At 34.7% G+C, this 25,985-nt stretch overlaps 1 protein-coding gene across 2 annotated transcripts in view; it reads right to left on the bottom strand.

Annotated features, from left to right (window-relative positions):
* Positions 1-25,985, bottom strand: part of AP3B1 (adaptor related protein complex 3 subunit beta 1) — a 155,869-nt gene that overhangs the window by 45,497 nt on the left and 84,387 nt on the right. For both annotated transcript variants that reach the window (XM_059836743.1, XM_059836742.1), the window contains exons 16-22: positions 23,789-23,975; positions 22,725-22,855; positions 20,423-20,534; positions 18,927-19,083; positions 16,176-16,353; positions 8,099-8,171; positions 7,070-7,176 (exon numbers count right to left, since the gene is read on the bottom strand). In XM_059836743.1, coding sequence (XP_059692726.1) covers positions 7,070-7,176; positions 8,099-8,171; positions 16,176-16,353; positions 18,927-19,083; positions 20,423-20,534; positions 22,725-22,855; positions 23,789-23,975 — 945 coding nt within the window. The remainder of the gene's footprint in view (positions 1-7,069; positions 7,177-8,098; positions 8,172-16,175; positions 16,354-18,926; positions 19,084-20,422; positions 20,535-22,724; positions 22,856-23,788; positions 23,976-25,985) is intronic.

A 25,985-nucleotide genomic window follows, 5' to 3' on the forward strand; every position in this document is an offset into this window, starting at 1 on the left:
TCAAATTTATCAGTATAACAGTTGCTGTCACTGGCATACTGTCTTATTAGACACACTGTTGATCAACTGTTATTACAACAACAACAATAAAAAAAACTATGCTGTACAGAGTCTTCATGTTAAAGTACCACAATTAAGAACAGAGAAACGCAGTTCATTTATTACAGAACCTTTTCAGGAAGTTGGTTTTTTCTAATTCTTATTGTAATTGCATTGTTCTAATCCTGTATTATAAAGGCAGCTGCTTGCCTATCATTTGTACTTTCCTCGTTAATCCTGACTCAGTGAATTAACCTTTAATTACAGCCGTTAAAATTGAAATGAGCCTCTTGTCTGGCTGGGGCTGCCCCCTTCCAGTGCATGAGACTGATGAAAATTTTTAGGGTCAATGAATATGTCCCATGTCATGTCTGATAGATGCTAAAGATGTGAGGAGGTAAATGTTACCTTAGAAAGATGTGGTTGAAATTTTTAAGAGCTACATTTATTGACAAAATAACAGAAAAATACAGCTTAGGTTATCTCTCTCTTCTGAGTTACAGAGCATAACACACATACAGACACACTCTGTTTTACACACATTACCACAATACACATTTAAAGAATAACTTATGGAATCATCATCATGTATCGCACATGCTTGTTTTTAAACACCTGGCACCAACCCTGTTTACAGCAGCTCTATTTTAAGGAGCACAATAAATGTATTCTTCATGTTGGAAAGAAAAAGAAGCACTATTTTAAACACTGCCATAAAACTAAGCATCTAATTATATTAAAAAAAAATTTAAAAGTTGGATTAGTTTTAAGGACAGTACTGAATTTTAATGGAAGGCAAAAAATGATCAAAGGTATCCTCACAGTAACCTATTTAATTGAGCTTCTGTTTTGCGATATCCCCACAATTTAATTTCTGTTTTACAAATAAGACTTTAATATTGCAACTACACTTTATTTTGCTATTTTGGCATTTTATTTTTAAATACAACATTTGAATGCCCGGTTATTCTTTGTAACTCAAAGATAACAAAACAGCAAAATAGCAATATAGCACTGAACCAAGTTAATTAGTGACCTGGTTATTCAGAACACATTTACATTAATATACAAGTTGCTAACTACTTACATATTATATTTATATAATTTTTATAATTATAAATAGTATCTCATTTATAGTGTATATATATTTTAAGAAAATAAGCTGGAGATTTTGAAGTGCAATTTTTTTAAGAATGAATTTATCTAATAAACATGAGATGTGTATTTCTAAGGCTTAAACATTATTAAATATCACAAATACTTGTAAATGCATTTATAAGTAAAGAAAAGAGGTGAAATGACAAGTAAGTAGTGTCAAAGCAAGTGATTATTTTCTTCCAAGCTAACATTTTTAGAAGTATGTGGAAGCAATTTCTGAAAGGACAGTATAGCTTTCAATTATCCAATGCAACACATATTCTCTGTAACCAATTTAAGAGCATCCACCTATAGAGCAATTTTACAGGAACAAAGAAAAAAAAAGTATGTGGGAGTCTTTGTTTCACTTCTTCTTCTTCTAGCTTGGCAATAGTTAATATCTGCTGATGAGCAGCTACATTCATTTGTAGATTTACAAGTGCTTTCCCAAGGTGAGTAAGCATCATTATCCTCATTTTTCAAATGGAAAACTAAAAGATTAAGATACTCCCTCCAGATCACACAGCAAGTAGCAAGCCAAAAATAGAACTCATTTTCCATATGTAACACCCAGTTCTGTATCCACTGGACCACACTGCCTTCCCACAAGCATCAGTCACACCTAATCAGCCACATAGCTGAATTTTGGGTGGCACTAAGACAAAGTTATTTTTTAACTCCTAAATCAAGACTATGCCTTTTCATTTGCTTCACACATACAAACTTTCCTAAGCACCCTACTAACATACACTGTAGAACAGGGTTTCAATTATGCCTTATGCCAGTCACAAATCTTGTAGGGCACAACAGGGACTGTTCCACCTTCACAAATTAAGCTGTAAACTGCAGAACTGCAAAAATATCTCTGCCTAATGTGCAGTTGTGGTCAACAACACAAGCAAAGTCATGTAGATTCCCAGGAATAAGATCCATGTAGACTGTCTTGTGGAACACTTTCTCCATTCACCTCCCCCCAACAAACCTTCCCAATTTCAATCTGTATATTAAAACATGAGCTTCAGAAGTATAATGAAAACACTGAATATATGGGAAAAATGTTGTGATGAAACAGCAAAGAGATAAGATTCCTTACAGGAAGCTAAAAACAAGAGGGCGAATGGTAAGCTATAAAAATAATAAAATTCTATCACATGCTTGTGTTATCTTAACACAGGACTACAAAAACTTAGGATAGAAGAGAAGATGTGGCTAATACTGAAAGCTGATTTAAAAGCATCCTCTTCGCCAGAGTAAAAAAATTTACAAGCATCCTTAAGAGAGTATGGATATACTTACAGAAAGGTAAAACTAATTATCTGAAAAACAATGGTAATTGATCAAAATCTGCCTGAGAACAATGGGCACTGCCCACAATCTGCTGCTATCATAAGTGCTTGCACTATGTCTCTTTCACAACAATAACAAGTTAATGCTTCTTCTGATGCAGCCATTTCTGAGGTAAGCACTTAGACCGGAGCTTATATGAATGACAAATGTACATAGTTAAAGAATAATTGCTCCTAGTAAAGCTCTGAAAAAAAAAAAAAAATCATGAAGTGCATGCCAATAACTATTTGGAATAACTACTATTTATTTCTCTACTGTAGAGAATTCTTGAAAATTCTTAAAACACCTCATGCTAACCTTTCTTGACTAGCATACCAGACTACTGCCATTATGTAACCCATTATTGCAGCCTTTGCATACCCAGTACTTCTAAGCAGAGATGCTTCAAACAGGAAAAGTATATACTTCAGAGTCAGTCTTAAGACTTGTTATAGTGAAATTACGAACAGCCTAAATGGACAAAGCCACCTAAATTATAAGAAAGTCTTCCCCTCTAATGACTATGTCAACAACTTAGAAATAAAATACCATTTAAGGTGTTCTCCTAGTTTGAAAATACCTTTAATTAAATATTGAGGGAGTTCATGTTTACTATTTCTCAAGGAATAGTAAACATGAACTTCTCTAAGTTTGTACTCAATTTAAAATTAAATGTAGTTATCACCTGATTCGACAGGTCTGCAACTTGACCTTGACTTTTGACAAAGGCTATTATTTCTTCTTCATATGTCACCACTCCAAAGAAGCTCTTAAAGTGTAGACTGGTCAAAAGTTCTTTAGAAGATATGAAACAGAAAACAAGATCATGCACTCCTCCCTTCCTAAAAAGTTTCTCTGGAAGGCCTAGTGGTAGGGAACAATGAAAAATACCACTGGTAGGAACAACTATAATGAAAAACACTGAACATATTGAATAAAACCTTAGTGAGTAAAGCAGTATCACTTCTACAATTATACCTTGATTCTATGTGCAGAATAATTGATAGCAAGTCTGAATTGCTGCAACAAATATTTTTATAAGCACTTCCCCACCACAACAAGAGTTTTCTCCCACATTTGGGACATGCATTTTTGTGACGTTTTCCAAGTCACTCCTGACCTTTTCCGCAAACTATCCTATTGGGGGCAGGAAAACCATTTTCTCTCCTTAAATACTACTCAACTCAGACCATACAGCCACACACTTTTTTCCTCATTCAACTCCTTCTCTCACCAAAGCTCATATAGACCTGTCAGTTCCTCCTTGCACTAACTCGGTTCTGAATCATAACAGGTTTCTTGCTACCAAAGAAATATTTCCTTCTCACTAATTTTATTCATAAAAGCATGTGTCATTTTTACCAGTTAATTATCCTATGCAACATACTCAGGGGTCTCTACACTTCGGAGATACATTTTTACTATCTAAAATCCTAATGAGAAAAGAACAGGTGGTGTATGACAGGTAGGAACATCCTCTTAGGCTTCTCTCTATTACTATAGCTCTCCTCTCTCTCCTCTCACCATTTTTGCTCAAAATATTAATTACTGTAGCAGATTTTAATCCTCCCTGTCCTTAGGTCAACCATGAGTTTTGCTTTCAATTCCTCTTTTTTCACTGTATAACACCCTTTTTGGGGAAAACACCCTTTTTCAGTGTTTTCCAATAACTGCTTCACACTGACAGCCAGCAGTTTTGATTTGCCTCCTGTTTTTGATCCACACTGCATCTTCACATATTTTTCAAAACTGCAAATTATTAACCTGAAACTCAATCAACACCAACTGCAGTTTCCTCAAGCACTTAGTTTTGCCATCACTTGCCTGCATATCATGAGAATCCTCACAGAAGCCTCCAATGACTACAGTTACCTGAAGAAGAACCATATGTACCAAGGCAGAAGAATGCACACAGATTTACTACATTTTGCATTCAGTTGGAAGAAGGTTATCCACGAATTACAAGAGAATTTTGGTTTTCCTGGAACAAACTATGATACACATGCATGCGTTTATATGAGGGGGAAATGTACTGTATGTAAACATGATGATAAAAACAAATGAGCCACAGGACAAAGCATTAGATTGTGCAGTTTCTATTCAAGAATATTTTGGTTTTGCAGGTTTTCCCATAACTGTAAAACCATTCTTGTGTTTATACTTTCTTTGTAACACTCAGCAACTATGAATTTGGAAGTTAAAAGATTTCTAAAAGCTGTATCCAATTACAGCATTGAATGATTTGAATAATAGACTGCTCAACATATTCCAAGAAAAGTGGCTGCTACATTTCTTTGCCATTAGAGTCATATACTGTACTTATCTATTTTTACTCCATGCTTTCCACTGCCTAGTAATAAATTAATTTCTCACTGTTATTTTGGCATGTGCCCTACAGTTATAGTCACTTTCTCTCCCACTGAAGGAAGAGGTTTTCTAAATTATCTTTAGAATTAGGCACCACAGATTAAATTCAAAATACTATTTGAGGATGCACATTCCCATGTAAAGTCTTACAAGTCAGTTTTATATTTTTATTTTTAGAAAATTACCTGGTGGTGCTGAACATTATGGGATTGTAGTTATCTAACTATGTGCACACACATAAGACTTTTTAAACCATATGGATATAATTTGAAAGAATGAGTTTTAACTTTAGTATTTAATTTCCGTTGCTCCCTGGTGCAGAAAACTCAGCAAAGGACCTCATGTACATTTGCAACTATCAAATGCAATGAGAGCTGAGCTTAGATCTGAAAACTGAATACAGACCAAAATGCAATCACCATCCAGGCAGAAACAATTAAATCTTACATGACCTGGGTTCTTTCCAGAGCAGAGAGAAAGAACGTTCCAGTCTCTTTGCTGGTGACCAGACCTCAGTAACACTGAAGAGGCAGTTTGCACAGTCATCATACAGAACAACTTCTACTCTTCAGCCAACACCTTCTAGCTCTGTTTATCTAACAGCTCTATTTCTTCGTCGGTATCTTCACAAGAATGGGGAGAAGCAGTTTAGAAAATTAACAGTGGCAATCATGAGGAAAGCAAGCATGAATACGGGAGTGGAATATATGTTCATGTACTGTAGACAATGAAAGGAATAAAGACATTTGCAAGCAGAGGCACCTAAGCCTCTGGCATTACAGACTGCTATCTCCACTTTATCCTCAAAGGTGATAATTTTGAAGTAAAGCAAAGATACCAGAGTAATTCTTAAGCTAACCCAAAGCCAGGTAAACATACGACAGCTTGTGTTTTGAGCTGTCAAAGCCATAAAGCCAAAGAGGCAACTACGGAGTGCAATTAAAGAGTAACACCACAGCTGTTCTTAAACACAGACTTGCCACCCAACACTGTACACTGCTCTTCAAAATAACATGGGAGAGAATTACTGGCATCTTCAGACTGTGTGACACATCAGTGACTATACATCAGTTCTAGTAACTGCATGTCCATGGATTGTTACTGGCCTGCTTGAAATTTATATTACATGCCAACTTTCTTAGATACGGCTAATATCCAACAAATTATCTGAAAGTCTCCCATTTCAACAACAAATCTTGAAGCCTGTAAACATGAAACTGAATCAAAAGCAAAGGTCTTCTATTTCTTGAATCAAATCACTCTTGTAATTCCTTTACTTAACAAATATTTGATGATGCAAACTACTGTTTCCTATTATCAGCACAAGGTAGGTTACCAGTGACTAATAAAGTTGCAGTGTAGGTTGTAGGCACCAACCTCATTAGAAACAAGGCTAGGCTAAAAAAATGCCTGTTTCTTTGGTGTTTTGTCTGGTCACATCCATCCATTTTAACAAGGATATGCACCCTATGTTATACCACTGCAATTTCTATTTAAACTGCAAATAAAAATTGGACACACAAAAAATACTAAAGAAAACCCAATTGAAAGAGAACAAACCACTATTCTTTCCCACAATAAAGTACACCCTCTACCTCCATGAGTTTGCTAACCCTAATTACACCTATAGTTTTGAGATTCCCTAATGGAAAGTACTACAAAGCACTAACAGAATGAATCATGACACATTCTGATACACCACTGATTGTAAATCTATACCCTTTTTATTTGCACCCAGGGGCTATGTTTAATATATTTATGAAAATTTACTTCCAAGTAGCAAAATGTCATGATTGGAAGCACGTATGATAGACAAACAGACTGAGTATTAGCAAGTATGTGATGTTCTTGTAGCTTATTTTTGATAGTGTAGCAGATCAATTATTTGAAAGACCTCTGTCATTTGGATACTTAATTTCAGAATTAAAGTTTCCCTGAGGCAAAGAAAAAGACAATTGAAAGATAACATTAAAATCCTTGAAGGCATTCTTCTCAGACATGCAATATTCATACTTTTCTCCACATTTCAGAATGTAATTACAGATCAAAAAATGCTGCCAGACTTGCATGTAAACCAATAATTTCATATAAAACTTTTATAGGTGAAAGCACTGTAAAAAAAACCACCTTAATGATGCCCTCAAAACACGTGAAATGCTTAAACTCACATGCACCCTCCCACTTTTTAAAGGCTACTTACATCAATGACTGATGAACTTGACAGACTTAATCCCTCTAGGTCTGCTGTTAAACTTGGGGACAAAACAGCTGCTGTAGGAACTGCCACAGGCGCTGTTACAGGACAAACTAGAAGCAAAAAGGCAAGAGATACTTAAATGGAAAAACAATATAAGATACTGGGAAAAACAGTGATTTCTTTTTCATTGCACAAAAAAGTTTTACATCCTCATCTAAATGTTATATTCTTGTATATATATTTGATTAATATTGATTGATGAATATATATATATATACATGTATATATAACGTTCTTCAAATATTCATATTGATGAATATTTGAAGAACATGTTATATTCTTGTTTCTAAATATAAGATTACTTCTTCAGACGTATAGCCCCAATACTCAGAATAAGCAATGAAAATACAAATACAACTTATACATGAACAGACAGTGTGATTTACTTTAAAAGTATTTTCTCGTCCTTTCCCATTTTTCCTCTATTTTCTCCTTCAGTTTGAAACATACTATGTAGACCTTTTTCATTTACAGGCTACATGCAAAGTAGATGTTAATGCAATTCTGATGTGCTGCACCTACAGAAGTAAACTTTAAGAAGGGTACTGCAAGCATAGCCAAAAACCAGTACCAGCTTTATCTTACCCTTCCAAGAGTACCATTTCACACTGTTCTTCAGAAATGTGATTTATAGCATCTTAATATAATTGGCTCATACATTGCATAGGTGCTGTACAAGTAACATCCATTATTACCTGAGAAATTAAGTCCACTTTAACAGAAAACAAGTCCAGACACATACAAATTCTCAAAGTAAATGTTTTCTATGGTGGGAGATTCTAAATTTTGAAACAATTAATTATAAAACAAAATATTGTAATAACTGTGCTTAAAAATAACTTGATTGTCTAAGCATTTATTTTGTCAGGAAACTGGTACAATAAATTAACAGAATCAATGTTTCAGACATTTAAATTCATTGAATAAACTGAACTGCCTTGGGAAAAATGAGGCTTTAATCAAGACACTTACAATCATCTAAATCTAAGAGAAACACGTCTTGGTTTTTTGGAGTCTTTCTATCTTGTACTGGTTTTTCTTCTTTCTGTCAAAACAGATGAATATTTAATCTTTCATCTTATCAGCAAAAGAAACGTATTTATTACTTTTATAAAGCAAGTCCATTTATTTTACTGATTCATAAAGCAAAATGTATCCATTTTCAGGGTGTGGCATCCAGAGAATTCACCTACTGAGAAAGAGTTGTTTATATAGTTAAACTGTACTAAATTCCACAATTAAATTTCTGTAGTCCCTGTATTCATCTAATATTAATCATTGTTGCTACACAGAAAACATTTGGTGACAGAGCAGATACTTCTGTTGAGACCATTAAAAAAAAAAAGCACCTATCTCTTTAAGACAAAAGATTTGTGTACTAACATTTCTGTTTTCCTATGTAAAACAGGTCAAAATCTATTCAATAAGAAATATAGTGTTATTTGCTTATCTACTTATCTAGGAGCACAGAATTCTGTCCAATTATCTACTGGGATTTACTTAACAGGAAGTTCATTTTTGTCACCAAAAAAGCTTCAGTTTTTAGCTTGACATGAGTTCTAATAAGAATTGGCTGTACCTGAAGTAAAGACTAGGGAAGTAATAATCCCAGTACCTTGACAGAGTATTTCAACAAAATTTGCTTCAATACCTAAAAAAGTTCTAAACAAAACTCGTAAGTGTTGGCCATACTTACAGAGCATGTCTAGACATTGGTGATTCAGGAAACAATTCACTGTGTTACAGTTCAGTACACCAAGAGGATGGTCAGTATAAAGCATTGATTTTTTGGATGTAGCCAGAAACTTCTGTATCAAGGAGTTTTATCATCATGTTGTTTCTGCCCACTCTAAAGCATCTTTCATTTGGGTCAGCTGAAGATTTCTTCTACCTTCATTCTCTCTGGCTCACATTGTGATTTGTTTTATAAAATATATTAACTGCCTTTAGACCTTAAGACATTGCTCATACACCCAAGCTATTGCAATTAATTTAAATGTAGTCTTTCCAGGAGTCACACTTTCTAGTTTACCTGTTTCCTCTTAAACAGTACATTACAGCCAAATACATAGAGAAATATTTTACCACTTCTAATAAATTAACAGGTCTAAGTGAATCAGTAAATCTCTTTATGCCCATCTAGGCCATCACTTCTTGAGCACTTCAGACACTCAGGATACAAATTTCTAGAAGAGCTTGGAGTGAACTCAGCAGCTAGAACCACTTCCTTTAATCAGCACCATAGAATAAAATGATACTTTTCTCACGGTGCATTCCCTTTCTTCTGGGTTCTCAGCTTGATAGTTGATTGCAAACAAATTATAATAATGAGGGTTTTTTTTTCAATTTAGCAAGAAATTCTATGGATCCTTCCAAAGAATGTGAAAGAATCTAGCCAATGTTGTCGCTACTTGAAGCCATTGATGTTAATGACTACCAGGTTTGACCTCAGCCATGATGCCATCACTTACCACGTTCATCCTATAAATACCATGGCTCAAACAGACAGTAGTCACTTACATGATCCCTACAGGTACGCCTCAGGTTTTCTGGGAGAAGAATCATCTTGTGGAATGAAAAGAACAGGAGCCACTATTTTAAAAGTTATTTAAACATCATCATACTTTGATGGTCCTTATCACCATGGTATTTGAGTGTTCTACTACTGGTGATTTATCTGAAACCTAAAACTCCGCTGGACAAAGAAAATACTACAAAAAAGCTTTAAAATGGCATTGAAGTTATACAATTTCTTATATGTTTTGTCCAGAATTAGTGAGGTACTCCTGCAGAACCAAGTTTCTTGAATTCCATTCTGCCCACAACTACCAGACTTTTCTTTTGAGATGTGTTTACTAACAAGTGACTAAGCTTGTTTCGGCTACTTTTGTTTTAGAACTGTGAAATAAGGACAAATAGTGCACTTCATAAGCTACAAGTTCTACTTGAATTACTCATGTCAGAGACACAATTTTGCAACAATCCTTCTCATTAATTCCAAGCCACTTTATAGTATCATTTGGTGAATATTTAGCCCTGAATCTCAGGCTTAGCTGTTATTTCCAGCACCTTTACTATAAATTATGTATCACAACCATTTTCCTGAACTAGAAAACCCTTCAGAAACCAAAACAGACTAAAGGAGAACTCAGTTAAACAAAAGGTAAATATATTAAAAATATCCTCAATTTCTGAACTCTTTCACCATCTGTCCCCAGTTATCCCTACAATAGCATTCTACTTTCAACTATGATTGAAGTTCAAAGCTACAGCTTTTTATTTGCTAAATATTTCCATAGAGATGGGTTGTCTCTGTCTCCTTTTATTATGCACACAATTAAAAGTCTCTAAAAAGTGGCTCAAGAACCCTACAAGGATGAGAATTCTATATGCTTCAGTACAAGTTTCTAAAAAATGAGGAGTCACTGCCAAATAATCCTTACTGTTTAGTGGATCTGTTTACTGAAGACAACTAAGATGGGCAGTCTAAGTCACAAATAATACCAACAGCATTCTTCAGTTTGCTTTTTCTGCCACAAGTACAAAAAGTACACAAGGCTTGATGTGTACTTTATAAGGTGAAATCCATCCTTGCACTGATATTACTTTGAATCTACTACATTAAAAAATGCTTAAAAACGGGGAAAAATTCCTTCAAGATAATTTACTTATAGTTCAAAACAAAATTAAATGGTCCTAAAATAAGGCACAAATTAAAAAAAAAATACTGAACTAATGTATGGCAAGGAAAACCTTCACTGCACATTTTACCAGAAGACTGCATTTCAGAGTATCAGTTTACTATAAAAAACAAGCAGGTAAACAATTCCACCAAATAGCAAAAAATGCACAAATCTGACCCTACCATCTGGGAAATGTAAAATCAACGGCTAATTAAATCAAGATAAAGCTAATGTTTAAGTGTCATCATGTCTTATTTCCAACTTCAATTGAGTGCTCAAGCTTAAGAAAATACTGGGCTACTCATATATGTGTTGGGGTGCTATATATACAAAAACAACACAAATATTTTCATGCTTATATGTATTTCTTCATATGGGTATCTACATTTATTGTGTGCAATTCTGTAGAAAGCACCAAAGAAATGTATTTATGTGGGTCCTGCCTATAAAAAACATGATCATTTTTAATTTGTTTTTTCCAAGAAAAAAAAAATTGATTGGCTATCTATGACCAATAAATAGCCAATGACTGCAGATATTTCAAATGAGGAAAAAGAGGTTTGCATTTGAAATCTAGACAATAAAAAGGTTCTGACGTGTCTGACATTTCTCTGTAACACAATTTTTCATCTTTTTTTTTCTTAAAACTAAGCCTACAACATAAACAGTATTCTACCAAGAAAGCCCACTATGGGAAAAGCAGAATACTAAACAAAGAAGTTAAGGTATATTCCATCAAACATTTCTCCATTTGCAATTCATCTTGATAATAGAGATAGAACCTGGTAAATGCATATAGGACTTGAAGCAGGAGATTTCTCTTGCTCAATGCATAATTCATGTGCTCCGCCTGCAAAGTGTGTAAAATGAGAATTTCACACCGCAGCATGAGCCATGGAGCTGCAGAGAAAAGGCAGATGAAATCATATTCTGCTGTGCGAATTTTATTTCTTATCCTCCCAATATTTATACAAAACCATCACTGACAATCCAAATGCATTGACAGATCACCCACTGTTTCCATTGTGTTAGCACTTGAAAGGAGATCAGGCAGAAAGATAGACAATTTGTTTTTGTATATTTTTTAAATAGTGGATCAGGTTTTTAACAGCTGAGTGACTGTATTATACTTGTAGAAGGAGGTCAACAGTAGCTGATTTTAAAATCCCACTGTAGAGATTCCTACTTATACATGCATCATCCTCAGATCTGCATTTTAGTTCTACAGTATTTTAAGCTTACAGTACAGTATGTATATGAACACCTCAAATTATCTGTATTTCAAAATGATACAAAAGACTGCAGTACACGATACTGACTTTTCGATTCACTGCAGCTCAATTACAGCGAACACAACAGCTTTTCAAAACAATTTGTCAGGAGAAAAAAATACTAAACCATTAACAACATACTCAGAAAAATAATCCGAGTTTTTTGTAGCTTATTTTAATGCCAGTAAGTGCATGGATGTATGTAGAAATTAAGCTGCATTGTGAATGTAATAAAACCTTTTTTATTAAGAAAATTTTGCAGAACATGGAAATTGCACCCAACAAAATATATAAGGAATGGTAAACATCACCCAAAACATCTGCGACGTAACATAGTTCATAACGTGTGGCAAACTGAGAAACCATAAAAATAGAGCTCACTAACCACAACTTATTTTATTATTATGCATTTCAGAAAATCTTTTCAGTTTTACTGAAAAGGAAATCCTAACGAGTAACCTCCCCATATAGACTGCCCAAATTAAGAACACACTATAGCAGAATAACATAGGCAATGTATTTTCTAATGACAAACTATCAGAATAAAGCACGCATTTCTGAGAGCTTGGCAGAAACCATCTGTTTCCTGGGTGGTCTGAAAATAAGTCAGGAAGGGAGCATAAAAAAAAAAAGGTGTGTTTTTTTTTAAAATATACCTTGACACATACGGGGTCTACATATAATACTTTAACTATAATCTTCTTTAAAGTTTGTTAAAGATTGTTTTTTCTTTCCTGCTTGGAAGGTGTAATCTAGGTTGCCATCAGTTACCTTTATCTATCATTACAGGGCTCAAAACACGCTTCTGTCAAAAAAACCTATTACGCTAGTTAGCATAGCAACCACCTTTAATAAAAAATACCTGTGGTTTTTTTCCCCCCCATCTCCTTATCTAATTACATGTCTAAAAATAAACAAGAACTAGAAACACCTGAATGCAGGCATCAAACATGGTTTAAGTGGAAACTAACTTCAAGATTCCACAGATTAATATCCTATACTGAAACAGTTCTTCTTGGTCAAGGACATTAAATTAACTGCCCCCTGCTCCTTGATATATGACCATTGGTGTTTACAGTTCATCAGCCAAGTTTCTTGCCCTTACATTAAATGTGCTAATTTCTAAATGAAAAAGAATTTGAGAAACATTTAGCTTCTGCACAGTGAGCTCTATGCTTTTCAATACGCTCCTCACTACTTTTCTTGCTGCCATGCATATAAACACATTGCTATTTGTTTTATTGTCTTTTGTGATGTTTAAAAGCTTTGCAATTTTTCCCTTCTATCCTTTGACTCTACTCTTATCAACTCTTCTTTCAATTGTTAAAAAATACTTCTTGTTCCTAACACATTTCCTATTAGGTGCTTTTTAATCAAGTAAGACTTCAGAACTACTGCAATGTTCCTTCTCTTCTCCTTAAATCCAAGGCTTTAACAACTTTCCATTGACTTCAACAATTCAATCTCAAGCTTCTTGGACATTCCAGTTCTCATATTCAGTGTATTTGACTTCAAACATTCTGCTGTTTTAAAATACAAAAAGCTTCTTTATGCTAGTAGTCCTCACATATCCTGTGAAAGAACCAAACAGTTTAGAGAACTATAGTGAAAGAAATTATCAACACGGTGCCAATATCCTGAGAAAAATGCAGCAGAGAGAAGATAGTTTGAACATGGCTTTGCAGTGCCTGTTTAGAACTTAGCACATGAGAGTATGTATTACTTTCTCGTGAAAAATTACTGTGATGATGTGAGAAGCTGCAAACTGTTCCAATTAATTAATGTCCCATCTAGTATCAAAGCATGTTGTGGTGTGAAGCTATATCCTGTCTCAGGTATGCTAGCTTCTTCCTTCCCCTCCCCCTGCCCCCCTTTGCCTTCTTCCTAAGTGCTGTCTGTCAAGTTCCACATTCCAGTAAGGGCGTCGTGTGATTGGCAGAAGTTCAAAAGATGCTTTTCAGACCTGGGGTCATTGGCCTGTCCAGGTGTCATTGTCCCCTGAGACCCTCCCCCTCCCAACTGGTTGGTGGCTCACCTAATCTCTCCCTCCCCCCTCCCGATGGGCTTAAAAGGCATGGTCGGGGTCTGTTGGAGTTGTTACCGAGATTCAGAACTGTGTCACCCTGGAATAAACTCTGGATTTAACCCTCCAGCAGAACCCGCTCTCTTTCTCTTCACCATCGCCTGAACTTTTTCCACTAGAGGTAAACTGAGTTTCTACTTTGCTTGGACTCATTCTGAGTGCCTGACTGCAACTGCCAGCGAGCCAAAGGTGTCTCTGAGGTGAAATATCCCCAGCAGTTACCTCTAGCCCAGTGCACTAAGGCCGGACGAGCCCAGGCACACTCTACTTGGCAATATTGGGATTTTTATTCCAATAAAAGCAGTTACTGGATTATTTAAGTTGTATTTTTTGTGCCACCATTTTTTTGCAAGATCCAGTCTGGCTGCTCTAGAAGAAAGAAACCTTTTGACACAGGTGTGTTACCCAAGGTGTTATCTGGGCAGGAAACTGATCAAACCATGGAAACACATTTCCATTTCTCAGGTAATACAGCCTCACTTCATCTTTGTTCTACTTGGTTGAAGAAGAGAACAGATTAAAAGTTAAGGTCACAGCTCAAGAGTTCTTAGGCACACCTATAAAGTTGCAAAAAAAGATCAGGTACAATATAATGGCAAGATTTAGAGAAATGGAGAGCCTTGCCTCCTTCTTTAAAAGAAATACACAACTCAACAGCATAAACAAGCAACAGCCTTACCTAATAATGGGTCAAAACACACCAGCTTCAAAAATTGCAGGAAATGCAACAAAGGATGTCTATTTTGACTATTGTGCCATCTATACAGGAGTCCTGACTGAAGTGGCTTAGCCTAATTTAAAATGCTGATTTTAATTTTAGAGTTTCACTTAATTTTCAATACCACATATCAGAATTAAAATGGAAACTTCTGAGCTACAATTCTACTCTTCAACTTTTCTTTTTTGGTAAATATATAGTAAGAATTGCCTAGGAAGTATTCGATAACAGAAAAATAAGTGTCAGAAATTCTTTTACTCTTCTTTCTGAACCGATTTAGCAAAAAGTTCCTCATTTATTTATTTTTAAATACAAGGTACGTGGGTAAACAGTAACCAATTAATGCTAACAGCATGAACAGTTAGTTCTGTAACACTAGTTTGAGTAATGAACTTTTAGGCTCTTTTTCTTCACTAAGATAAGCAATTAAATCTTAACTGACACATGAATGGCTCTGCTGCATGTTTTTGCATCTTCACGTATTTTGAAACCAATTAAAAAATGTATTATAAAGCTTGCTATTTCATACCTGTTCTAAAAAGCTAACAGAATTTGAAGTAACAAAACTCTTTATTCCTATCAAGCACAGACAGTAAGTAAAAGTTGATTGCTCATTAGGAATATTAATGCTACTAACCTATATGTACATCTCAGTTATAGATTCAGGAACTGCACTAGTCTCAATTTTAACAGAAAATTTTAAAACTAAGCTAGGAGTTCTATTAGAACATCTTTAAACACTTAAGAAGCAACATACTAACATTTGGTTCTTGGTTTTCTTTCCTCTCAGACTTGGGTGCTATAACTATACTTTAAGATTTCATTTTAATAAAATAACCATCAACATGCATGTATTAAGTTTCACCAGTTCAAAAATAATCTAAAAATTAAATTAGAAACCAATCTATTTTATTATAAAAGAATAACAGACTACTAGAAAAAATGCTATGTTTTGTGTATAAAAAATAATTAGATTCTATTATTCTTCTTCATCTATATTGAGTAAAAACAATATAAAATTATAAACTGAAATTTTGCAATTTGTGTTTTTATAATTCAAGTTTTTTTTGTTATAAAAACACTCTTACTTGCTTAACCTCTCAAACTACATTTGGACTGGTCTCTCTATGAAAAGTAAAAACTTTTTTTTTTTTTTTAGAAATTCTGGATAGTTTTAGGTATGCATAAAACTGCTACGTATTTCATTCTAACAGAAAGAAACATGGATGGATGGTTAGATACACATTCTCATATTTCATAAAGGCTTTAAAAAAATGTATTTCATCTTACTAACCTTATTCGAGGTAGCATTTCTAGATTTTCCAGACTCAGAGTCATTTTTAGAGTCAGATTCTGACTTGGATCCTGAAGAACATTCATCTGATGAAGTATACTCTGAATCAGAGGAACTGGATGTGCTTCTCTTTTTGGAAATCCCCTCTGCTTTCTTTTTTTTAATATCCTCTGAATCACTACACATTTAAAGAAACATTAAGAGATATGTAAAGCCACCAAAGGAATCTGTGTGGGCAATATCCTACAGCAGCATTTCAAAGTTTCATTAAGTGAGTTTTAGGTCATGATTTCTCCACAACAAAACCATTCTATTACACTACACAGTACACCATCATATGTAGTCTAAACCAGTGAAACAGCCAAACAAAATGCGAACGTATGAAATATTAAAAATATTATTTGCATGCATCAAGCTCGTGACATTACAAAAGGAAGTGCAGCCACCCTTTAAAATAAAGATGCTTTCATACTATTCCTCCTGTGATGAACAGAATTTTTGTGTATCATCTTTTTGTACAGTCATATTGCTTAAAAAACCAATTAATTTAGTTTATTCCTTTGTTAATTCTTCTGAATAAAACTGCATCGCCTAGAAATAAGACCTATAACGCCTACAAACTGTTCAACCCACTCAATAGTTTATATGCAAGAGCTGTTATATTCCTACACCTTTGGTCACATTGAATGCCTTATAGATTCACACAGTGAAGTTCTGTTCACCCTACCAATGTTGGATTATGTTGGTCTGTGTTAACAGCTACTGAATGTTATCTGCCTTGTTCACTTCTAATAATACTTTAAATACCAATTAGTAGATTACCCTTTTGTCTCAGGGGGAGTTATTACCACAGGAAATGAAAATTGTTTTCTAATAGTTATCATGGAGCCGAAAAATTAATATTGCATGTAGAAAAAAGCCCTCTGTTCTTGGATATGCAAAGAACCATTTTACACTTCTAAATCAGGTGTTTCATACACTACCTGATTCAGCTTCCTTCCCAAGACAATGAATTGGCTATTGAAGTGCTTGAAGGGTAACAAGGTCAACAATAATTAAACAAATCTAGTCTACTCAACTATTAAGAGTCCCTCTGGACTCATATTAAATTGTTACACATTTTTGCTTAGCTTTAGGAGCAGTACCAAAGAATGTACTATGCTGCATCACTGAGATTGCAATGTTTCTAGATGAAAAAAATACAGAGAAGGAGAAATGAAAATCTGAAATGAAAGAGATCAAAACAGAGTAAAGTCTTCCTCCTCTTAAGAGCCTCCTATGACTGAATTGCCTAAATAAAATTTAATCAAAATAATTTCAAATGAATAACATTTAGGCCATGCCCGCCCATGTGACTGAAGCTAAAACTGCCTCGCCAAATTTTAGTCAAAAGCATAAAGCAGTAAATTTGAAGCTTGCAAAGCTAAAAATGGAACAGTAGTACACGTCACAAAAACAGTATAATGTAGCACATTTGACTGTTAAAATCGTGGTGAAAAATATGTACTGAAAATTATGTTTCAGTATGACAACATTTAAAACTTGTTTGAGGTAAATGACTTAAAAATTCACTACTATATACTGTTCAAAGTTTCTTTATGACAACAGAATTATCTATATTTCATTCACTGCCATTTAACAGTAGCTGTAGTTGCATTTACAAATAAGTTGTTGTAAACCCGTTATATAAATGAAGTTGTTTTTTAATAATTTTTCTTTAGCTTAGCTTTAAAACTAGCTTTGAAGATTAAAAATGTTATTTTACTTCACATCAGCCAGTTTTGATGGGTAGTAATTGTTTATCTTACTGCTTAAAATTTCAGATGTTATTCTAATGAAAAGAATTTACTGGTAACTAGCTTTTTAACTTTGCGATGATGAAAAGCCTGTATTAATTTAACCTACAGATTTCATTTGTTCTGAACAGGAAAAACAATATAAATCACTTTTAAAATCATTAAATCCTGACTTAAATTAATAAAGTCATAATTAGGGCATTATGCTGTGTTTGTTATGGAAGTGGCAAGGCGAGCTGCTTTAATTACTGTCTGTAATAAAAGGAGCAGAGTGTGTACTGCGCCCCAATCAGCGCTGTCAGCCACGACTGAGCTGAGCTGCAAACTCATCAAGTGAGCTGGCAGCAGACTACAAAGTAAAGGGCGATCGTGTCTGCAGAGGCCACTTGCTGACAGCAGTGGAAGAAACAGATTCATACAATCCAAGGTATTAGCCCCAATTATTCAAAATTTTAATGATACTTTAATACATGATAATGCTGTTGATAATAGGCAATCTTAAAAGCGCTAACACTTAAATATCTTATGACCGTTTCCCTTCACAGCCCTTGCCTCTAATATTTGGATCATAATCTTTTTAATATAACATTATTTAGAAAAATCAATTGTCTTAGTTACATAATGGCAAAGTGTTGAAGGACTTAATTTTAGCTCTCAGCAAAATTGCGGCAAAAGGTAATTAAGTGTTTCACACAACTATTTGATCACTTATTCAGCCTCCCAAGGTTACATCAATTTTAAACAACCCACCCAAGATTTTACTGAAGTCAGAAATTAATTCCAAACATAAGACTAGTCTGTTTAATGAAAATCCGAGCTAGGTTCATGCCGTGACATCACTCCTTGGCCAATACACCCAAAATAGCCTAATTAAAGGCTTGGCAGACTGGTAACAGGAAGAGTGCTTTATGAGCAGGTATCACAAAAAATTAAAACCAGACAAACATTTACCTACCTTTCATTGACAGCCCTACATGTTTTCTTAGCAGCACTTTCTTTGCTGTCTGATTCACTGTCAGTTGATTCTTCACTGGGAGAGGAACTCCCACTACTCTCATCAGTGCTGCCTTCCTCTTTATCTTCCTTCTCACTTTCACTGTCAGACCCACTCCCTGAAATGAAAACAGCCCTTACGATTTTGATCTAAATATCTTAAATAATCAGTATTTTAGAACTCCAATTTTGTTTTAAATTAAACAGTGGTTTGGTATTTTAAGATCCAGTTGCAAGCTTTAGTATTATCTACTCTGTGCCAAAAGCAGGCAAGGGAACTACTTTACCCTTTTATCTACAAAATTCTGTTGGTTAAAAGCATGTCCTCTTCAGCCTACAGTATTATACTTTTTCAAATTAGAAACTTGAATAATAAATTAATCATATATGGATTCTTCAAAGTTACATAACCCTATTAGGAGCTGGAGATGACCTCAAATTTTCTAGTCTTTACATTCGTTCAGCTGCAAAATTATCTTCTCAAACAGTTGCTTAATTAGATAATCTGTTCTTAAATACCCATAGTGACTATGATTGAATCACTGATTTAAACAAATTATTAATCCTGTAATTAATCATATAGTTACCAAATAATCAAGTATCGGAAGTGAGTATATGCTTCTATTACTTCAGAAATCACTAATTTCAGTGGTACAATTTTTTTAATTTCTGCCTATTTCCTCAGTTTAGGAACTGGAAGGAAGCAGTTCCATCTTCGTATTCTAAGATGACTCTCTTCCATTCAACTAGATGATGATAATTCTTTCAAGTCTCTAACGCTAAACATTTTCTGTGTCTAAGGTCTGGACCTGTGACAATTATGATCTTTACTACATCTGAAGTATACTAACATCTTCTGAAACAGCTGTCCTGGGGAACTGACTATTTGACAATAAATGGTAGAACAGTTAAAAGAACCTCTGCTTACTGAACTTGATAGGCAGCTGTTACCCTCTTCATCAATATCCCCACTATAATAAACAGAAAACATCATGTAGAACCTTCAGAGAAATAATGTAACACAATCTGCTGAATAAATCTCATGAAAGACTACACAATTAAACAGATCTGGCATTTATCAGCACAGCAGTACATGCTATCAAAATAATTCTTCACCACCACCAAATTCCAAAAAACACTTAAGGCTCCTGACAACCAAGCATCTGGGCACTTCTGCAAACAGCTATGTGCTTTCAGTTTTAACTGCAGTTACAAACTCTCCTTACTCATATTAGACTCCAAAAAGGATAAAAATAGCATGCCAGCTTTTTTATCTGGGGAACAGATCAAAAGCTAACTTATTTAATACAGTGAATATAAATTTTCCCCCCCAATTTATTGAGTTTACACACAGCTCTGGCTTTGTCTGCAATTTTTTTTTTCTTTTTATGTACCTGACAGTTCTAAAGATAGAGTTTTCCAGGCAGTGAAAATACAAGTTGCTTTCCAAACACATACCTGATGAACTGGTACTGGCAGACTCATCTTCCTCCTCTTCTGATTCAGAGTAGAACTTTTCAGTAGGTTTCTCCTTCTTTTGCTTGCCTAGAATTCCAGTCCATTCCTTTGCCTGTAAATAAATTTCAATTTATGTTTATTTTTGCAACCAGCAATACAAAAGTATGCACCCACATTGAATAAAAACACTAAGAGCAGTGGTATTAAGCTGCTGCTAAATAAATCATCTAAGAAAGTCAAGAGAAGCTATTAAACTTCTCTTACTTTACACAATTAGGAGAACTAGAAGTTTGCTACATACCTATAAAAGTGAGAGATGTCTATTGGGTAGTCCAGAAAAAGATTTAGTAAACTAGATTAAAAGCATCAGTAATGATAAATTTCTATGCCAAAAGAACATGAAATCTGAGTGGTTTATTTCTAGATCCAGCTGACTACAGCTACAATGAAGGGTAAATAATCCCACCAACCTTAATCATCCCATGTGTTTTGCAGAAAACAGATGTGGACACTCAAGGTAGCCACAGACAAATTATATTTCACTTCCACTGCAATTCTCCAGATAAAAGTAATTTTTACTTTTACCACCAAGAGAATGCCAAAATGAGGCAGTATTTCCCCCAGACTTTTTTTCTTTCCATATACCTCTATGCTACTAGAGAAGCAATGTTAAAATTCAGGACAGGAGAAAAAAACAAACTGGCAGACAGCTCTATCAATTATCAACAGTGTGATACAGGTCTGCCTCATTGACTGATCTACTCTGGAATAAGACTTAAGTTTTGAAATGGGCTCTAACAATGACCTGCAAGGCTAAACAACTCTAGAGACACATTGGCTTTCTCTTTAATGCCAAAAGCTGGCTTAATTCTTTTGGAATATTCTTTTGGATATAAATGAAAATTTGCATGTGGATTGTAGCATAACTCAGCTTTACTCACATATGCTATGTAGGCACATGCAGTATTAGGGAAACTACAAAATTAATGAAAATGAGATACCCTCTAAAGAAAATACTTGCAAAAAATATGACTGAAGGATTTTCCTGTTTGCTTTGAGGTTTAAATAATTGGAGGTGGATTTTTTTTTACTATGTTTTAGATAGATGTTATGCCATTTCATCAATTTCCTGCAATACTTTTTGATCTTATTGGTTTGGTCTTATGGATGAAGGCACTTTTGCACATAGTTTCATGCCAACCCTATCATTTACAATCCTCTGATTATCTAAAATTCTTTCCATAAAAGCTTTCAGAAGTTTGTACACAAATATCACTTTTCCTGAAATGTATATAAGGTGGACACATTACAGTACTAAGGAGAAATGCTTTTTCTACCAGACTGCTGTCCACTGGCTTCTGTAAGTCAGACCTATTTTAAATTTTCTTGCTCTTTCTGTGTGTAACATCTCATAAGCTAATTATTTCATCTATGATTTACTGAGGAAGTTGGCTCATTACCAGGACTGCATGTTTTTCTCTGTATATCTGTTACAATGCCACGCCTCCAGGAGCACCATTGGCACACTATATACTAATATATTTACATTTCAGCTACTGTTCAACAGCTTTCACTGGCATTCCAGTAGGACTCTGGTACTCAATTCATAAATGACAATTCTGGTACCAAAATATGACTTTCCTTCAGAGTTTACACTACAGTAACAAAAAGCTATCACTAGTAATGACAAGCCCCATGTGTCAACACAAGACTAGTGCACTAATACATGACATTTTCCTATCATAAACTTTTCCAATCCTCTTCAGATTATCTGAAATGTAAATCCTCATCTCTTCCAAACTCCACACTTCAAAACGCACATAATCTAATCCCCTGCAGCTGCTTTTTGTTGTTTGTATTACCTTTTTAGTTTTTTTTTTTTTTTTTGGGGGGGGGGGGAAGTGTATTTTTTTGTTTTTTTTTGTTTAGCCTTGGATTTTTCACAAACCAACCTCTTAGTTTCTGACTTTGGTAGTCCATCTACACTAAGTTAACATATTGCAGCAGAGTGGAGATGAAAGATAGGAAATCAGAATTGAGATGGAGGTGAAAAAAGCCTACTTACTCCACAAACGAAGCAGAAGTGGTTTAAGTTTATCCACTTCTGTCATTGAAAAAAACTAGGATTAAACATGTTTCCAGATGCTTGAATTCTAAGATAAAATAAGCAACAGGGACATTCCCATGCATCAACGGCTTTCAACACAGCCCACAGATAGTATTTAAATACTTGTAGTTTTGGGCCAATACTCTATATTGACGAATGCCTTCAGCAAAGTTACTTTCAGTGACGCTGACATACCGACTCGGCCACATCCACATTTCGGACAGAGGGGTCAGGTGCCACCTCTGGCCAGTCGGACAGCTCCAGGTACCCAGTGGCTCGGCTGTTCAGTGTGTGAGACAAGGTGCCAAGCTGGAAATGATCCCGATCTATTAAAAAAGCGGGGGAGGGAAGAAATACACAAACACTGTGAGCTCTACCACAAGGAGCAATCTTAATCAGGGCTAAAGGTAATTGCCATTGTATTACCTCAAATGTCATGGAATAAATATAAACTAGGAAGCTCTTCATAGGTCAAAAAACTGATTTCAGTCCATAGATTACAATAATCTCCCCCATAATGGTCAATAAAAAAGCTAATCAGTCAGTGTGTTTAGAGGTGTTGCTCTGAAATGTAGCTTCTCTAAAAATTACTTTACTGTGAATATTAAGAATGACAGCACAGTTAAACAATCCATATACATGTCTTGGCACAAACACATCCAGAATTTTAATAGTTTTTCTTCAAAATGGAGCTCCTTTTAAAGCTTCAAAACTAGACCTAAGTAAGTATGAAAACTAAAATGCAAATTGTCACAAAAACAGAATATTTTTAATTTAGATAGCCTGACACCCTTTTAATTTGAAAAGACAGACAATGAATATTAGTTGTAAAACAACAGGCAAAATACAGAGGGAAAATTATTATTTTGGAGAAAAAAATACCCACAGAGATACAATTTATTTCAAATTCATATAACATTTGCAATACTCACATTAACTCATCTAATAAAGTCCAGGCAAAATCCTAGAGCTATTTTCCTAAATTGAAGAATAGTTTTCCTCAAAAGACATACCTTCTGTTATTTAAATAAAATTTAAAATCTACATGGATAGAAATAGATCATTTTGCCAGGGTTTATCATTAGAGAAATGCACTATGCACCTTGCTTGTTGAAAAGCAAGTAAGCAGACCGAGCATCCTTGCATATTAATCTCTTCTATTTGCTAAGTGACACAATTTGTGAGAGAATTTGAAATAGAATAAGCTGCCACATTCCTTTACACAATGAACATTTACCAAATGATTTTGGCAGTTATACCTTTAAAAGGAGACTCAAGCAACGGGGCAGGTTTCTGTGCCAGAAATATTTTTTTGGCATATTTGCTTAAAGCTCCACTCTTCTCATTCGGAACAATAAGCTGCCTAATAAATCTTGTACGGTCTCTGATGTCGTAGCTTTGATCATACTTGCCGAGATTTAATACATACTGGGTAAGCAATTTTGTCTGTGGAAAAAAACAGGACAAGAACAGAATACAAGTTATTTATGATTATTGATAACTCTGGATAAACATATTTAAAGAGGTAATAAAAATGAATGGTTATGTCAAACAAATGTTGCTCCACAGGGAATATGCATTTCTAAAGCTGCAAATGGAATTCTGCAGCCAAAGCACATGTCCTCTTCTGTATTGGGGAGGTGAATGCTGAGTACTGAGAAGCAGCCATGTGCTAGATTATTAAACTGCTGAAGTGGAAAGAAAGGCATCATTAAAAAAATAATCATATATGGCAAACCCGCTGAAGGGTCTACGTGAGGATAATGAATGTGGAAATACAGCTAAAAACATGGCACTCAAAACTTAATCGGAAAAATATGCAGGACATCAAAACATCAGAGGGTATTAGGGGGCTGGCAAACTGCTTCTGCTGAGGTGTGTTTTATGAAGAGATACTGTCCCTGGCATAAGCAGTGTCTGCACTCTGACTGCACTCAGTTACTTTATCCTGAATTATGACCCATTAAAGCAGACACATGAATCACTGAACTGGATTACTGCAAATTATTTGCAGTGCATTTAGCTGTTACTTTTTCATAAAAGCAAGCTGCTGATGCCCTCTAAAAACCAGGATAAAAGACTTCTTCCATTTTTTTTCTTGAAGCTTAAAGCCCTCAGTAATATCAGTCATTTATTTATTTATGTAAGAGCAACTTATACTATCACAGGTTTTTACAGCATAATAACAGCTCCCTAATTTGATGTTTGAGAATATTAACATGTCTTAAATAATTTTAATAATTCAGATAATTTTTTAAGCTAAGAAAATAATATAAGAAAGGAAGAAGACATAGAAAATAAAAATAATGTAGTGTAACCAGAACAACAGTGCTGAATAGACTAGAATCTACTAGATTCATTTGAAACATGTATGCCACTTCCTTTATATATAACCAAACAGGATAAAGAGCAGAAATTATATACCACCCTAAGGAAGTAAATTTTGGTACTTCAGCTCAGAACAGATGCATAAGACAGGACTAAAAATGTATAATCATGAGAGATTTATCTGCTTCATACAAAGAAACCACCTTGCTTACATATATTGTTTATCATGGTATTGCTATGACAATAACACAGTTTCAATCATATGAGCAGAAAAATATGTCCAAAAAATCAGTAAATTTTTGTATGTGCCATTTGCTAAAAAAAAAAGTTCAGATTAATAATTTCCAATTTGAGGATGCAAGTTGAAGTTTTTTTCTGGAGACATAAAAATGCTTCTTCAGAGTACTGATTAACACCGGTAAGTGAGAAACACAGTAAACAAAAAATCGTTCTAATTTAAACCCCACCAATGCAACATATACAAGCATTTCAAAAATAACCTGTGGTACCAGAGATTGGAATAAATTAGTCATTATACATTAGAATAATATAACAGCATAGTTTAAAAAAACTGTCAATGAAATATTTTTTGTTTCTTTTTTCTCTCTGATACCCAAGAATGGTTCTGTGAAAAGGTTTTTTTTTTTCCCTTGAGGTACTGTCTTAGTTCTGGGAAAGGCAAAACTTTGCCATATGTATTTCACAGTTTATTGGCAGCTAATTCTGTATGAGGGTATAAAATTTTAAACAACTGCATCAGACTGAGCCTACATAATCTGCACTCATGCAGGACTTGTGCTGTTCAATCTAAATGGAATTGGAAGGGAGGGTTCCCAGGTAGCATGCATTAAACTAAATGAGGGATACCTCCTGCAGCCTTTGTCATCACTTCTCCACTGTAAAACAAGACAAGACTCCTCACTGTCATTGCGGGAAGCTCAGGAGAATGGATCATAAAACACAATGATCTTAACCTGTGAATTGCTATAGGGATGGGAAAAGTTTAAGGCCTTGTCACAGTGGGCATTTTTTCAGTGAGTGTTGATGGAATTACATAAAGACAAATTTGACAGATAAAGAGTTGATCCTGAAAGACTGCATTTCCTTTAATGGGATAATTTTCTCCAT

Source organism: Haemorhous mexicanus, chromosome Z, assembly GCF_027477595.1.
Source record: "Haemorhous mexicanus isolate bHaeMex1 chromosome Z, bHaeMex1.pri, whole genome shotgun sequence".
Classification (NCBI taxonomy): Eukaryota; Metazoa; Chordata; class Aves; order Passeriformes; family Fringillidae; genus Haemorhous; species Haemorhous mexicanus.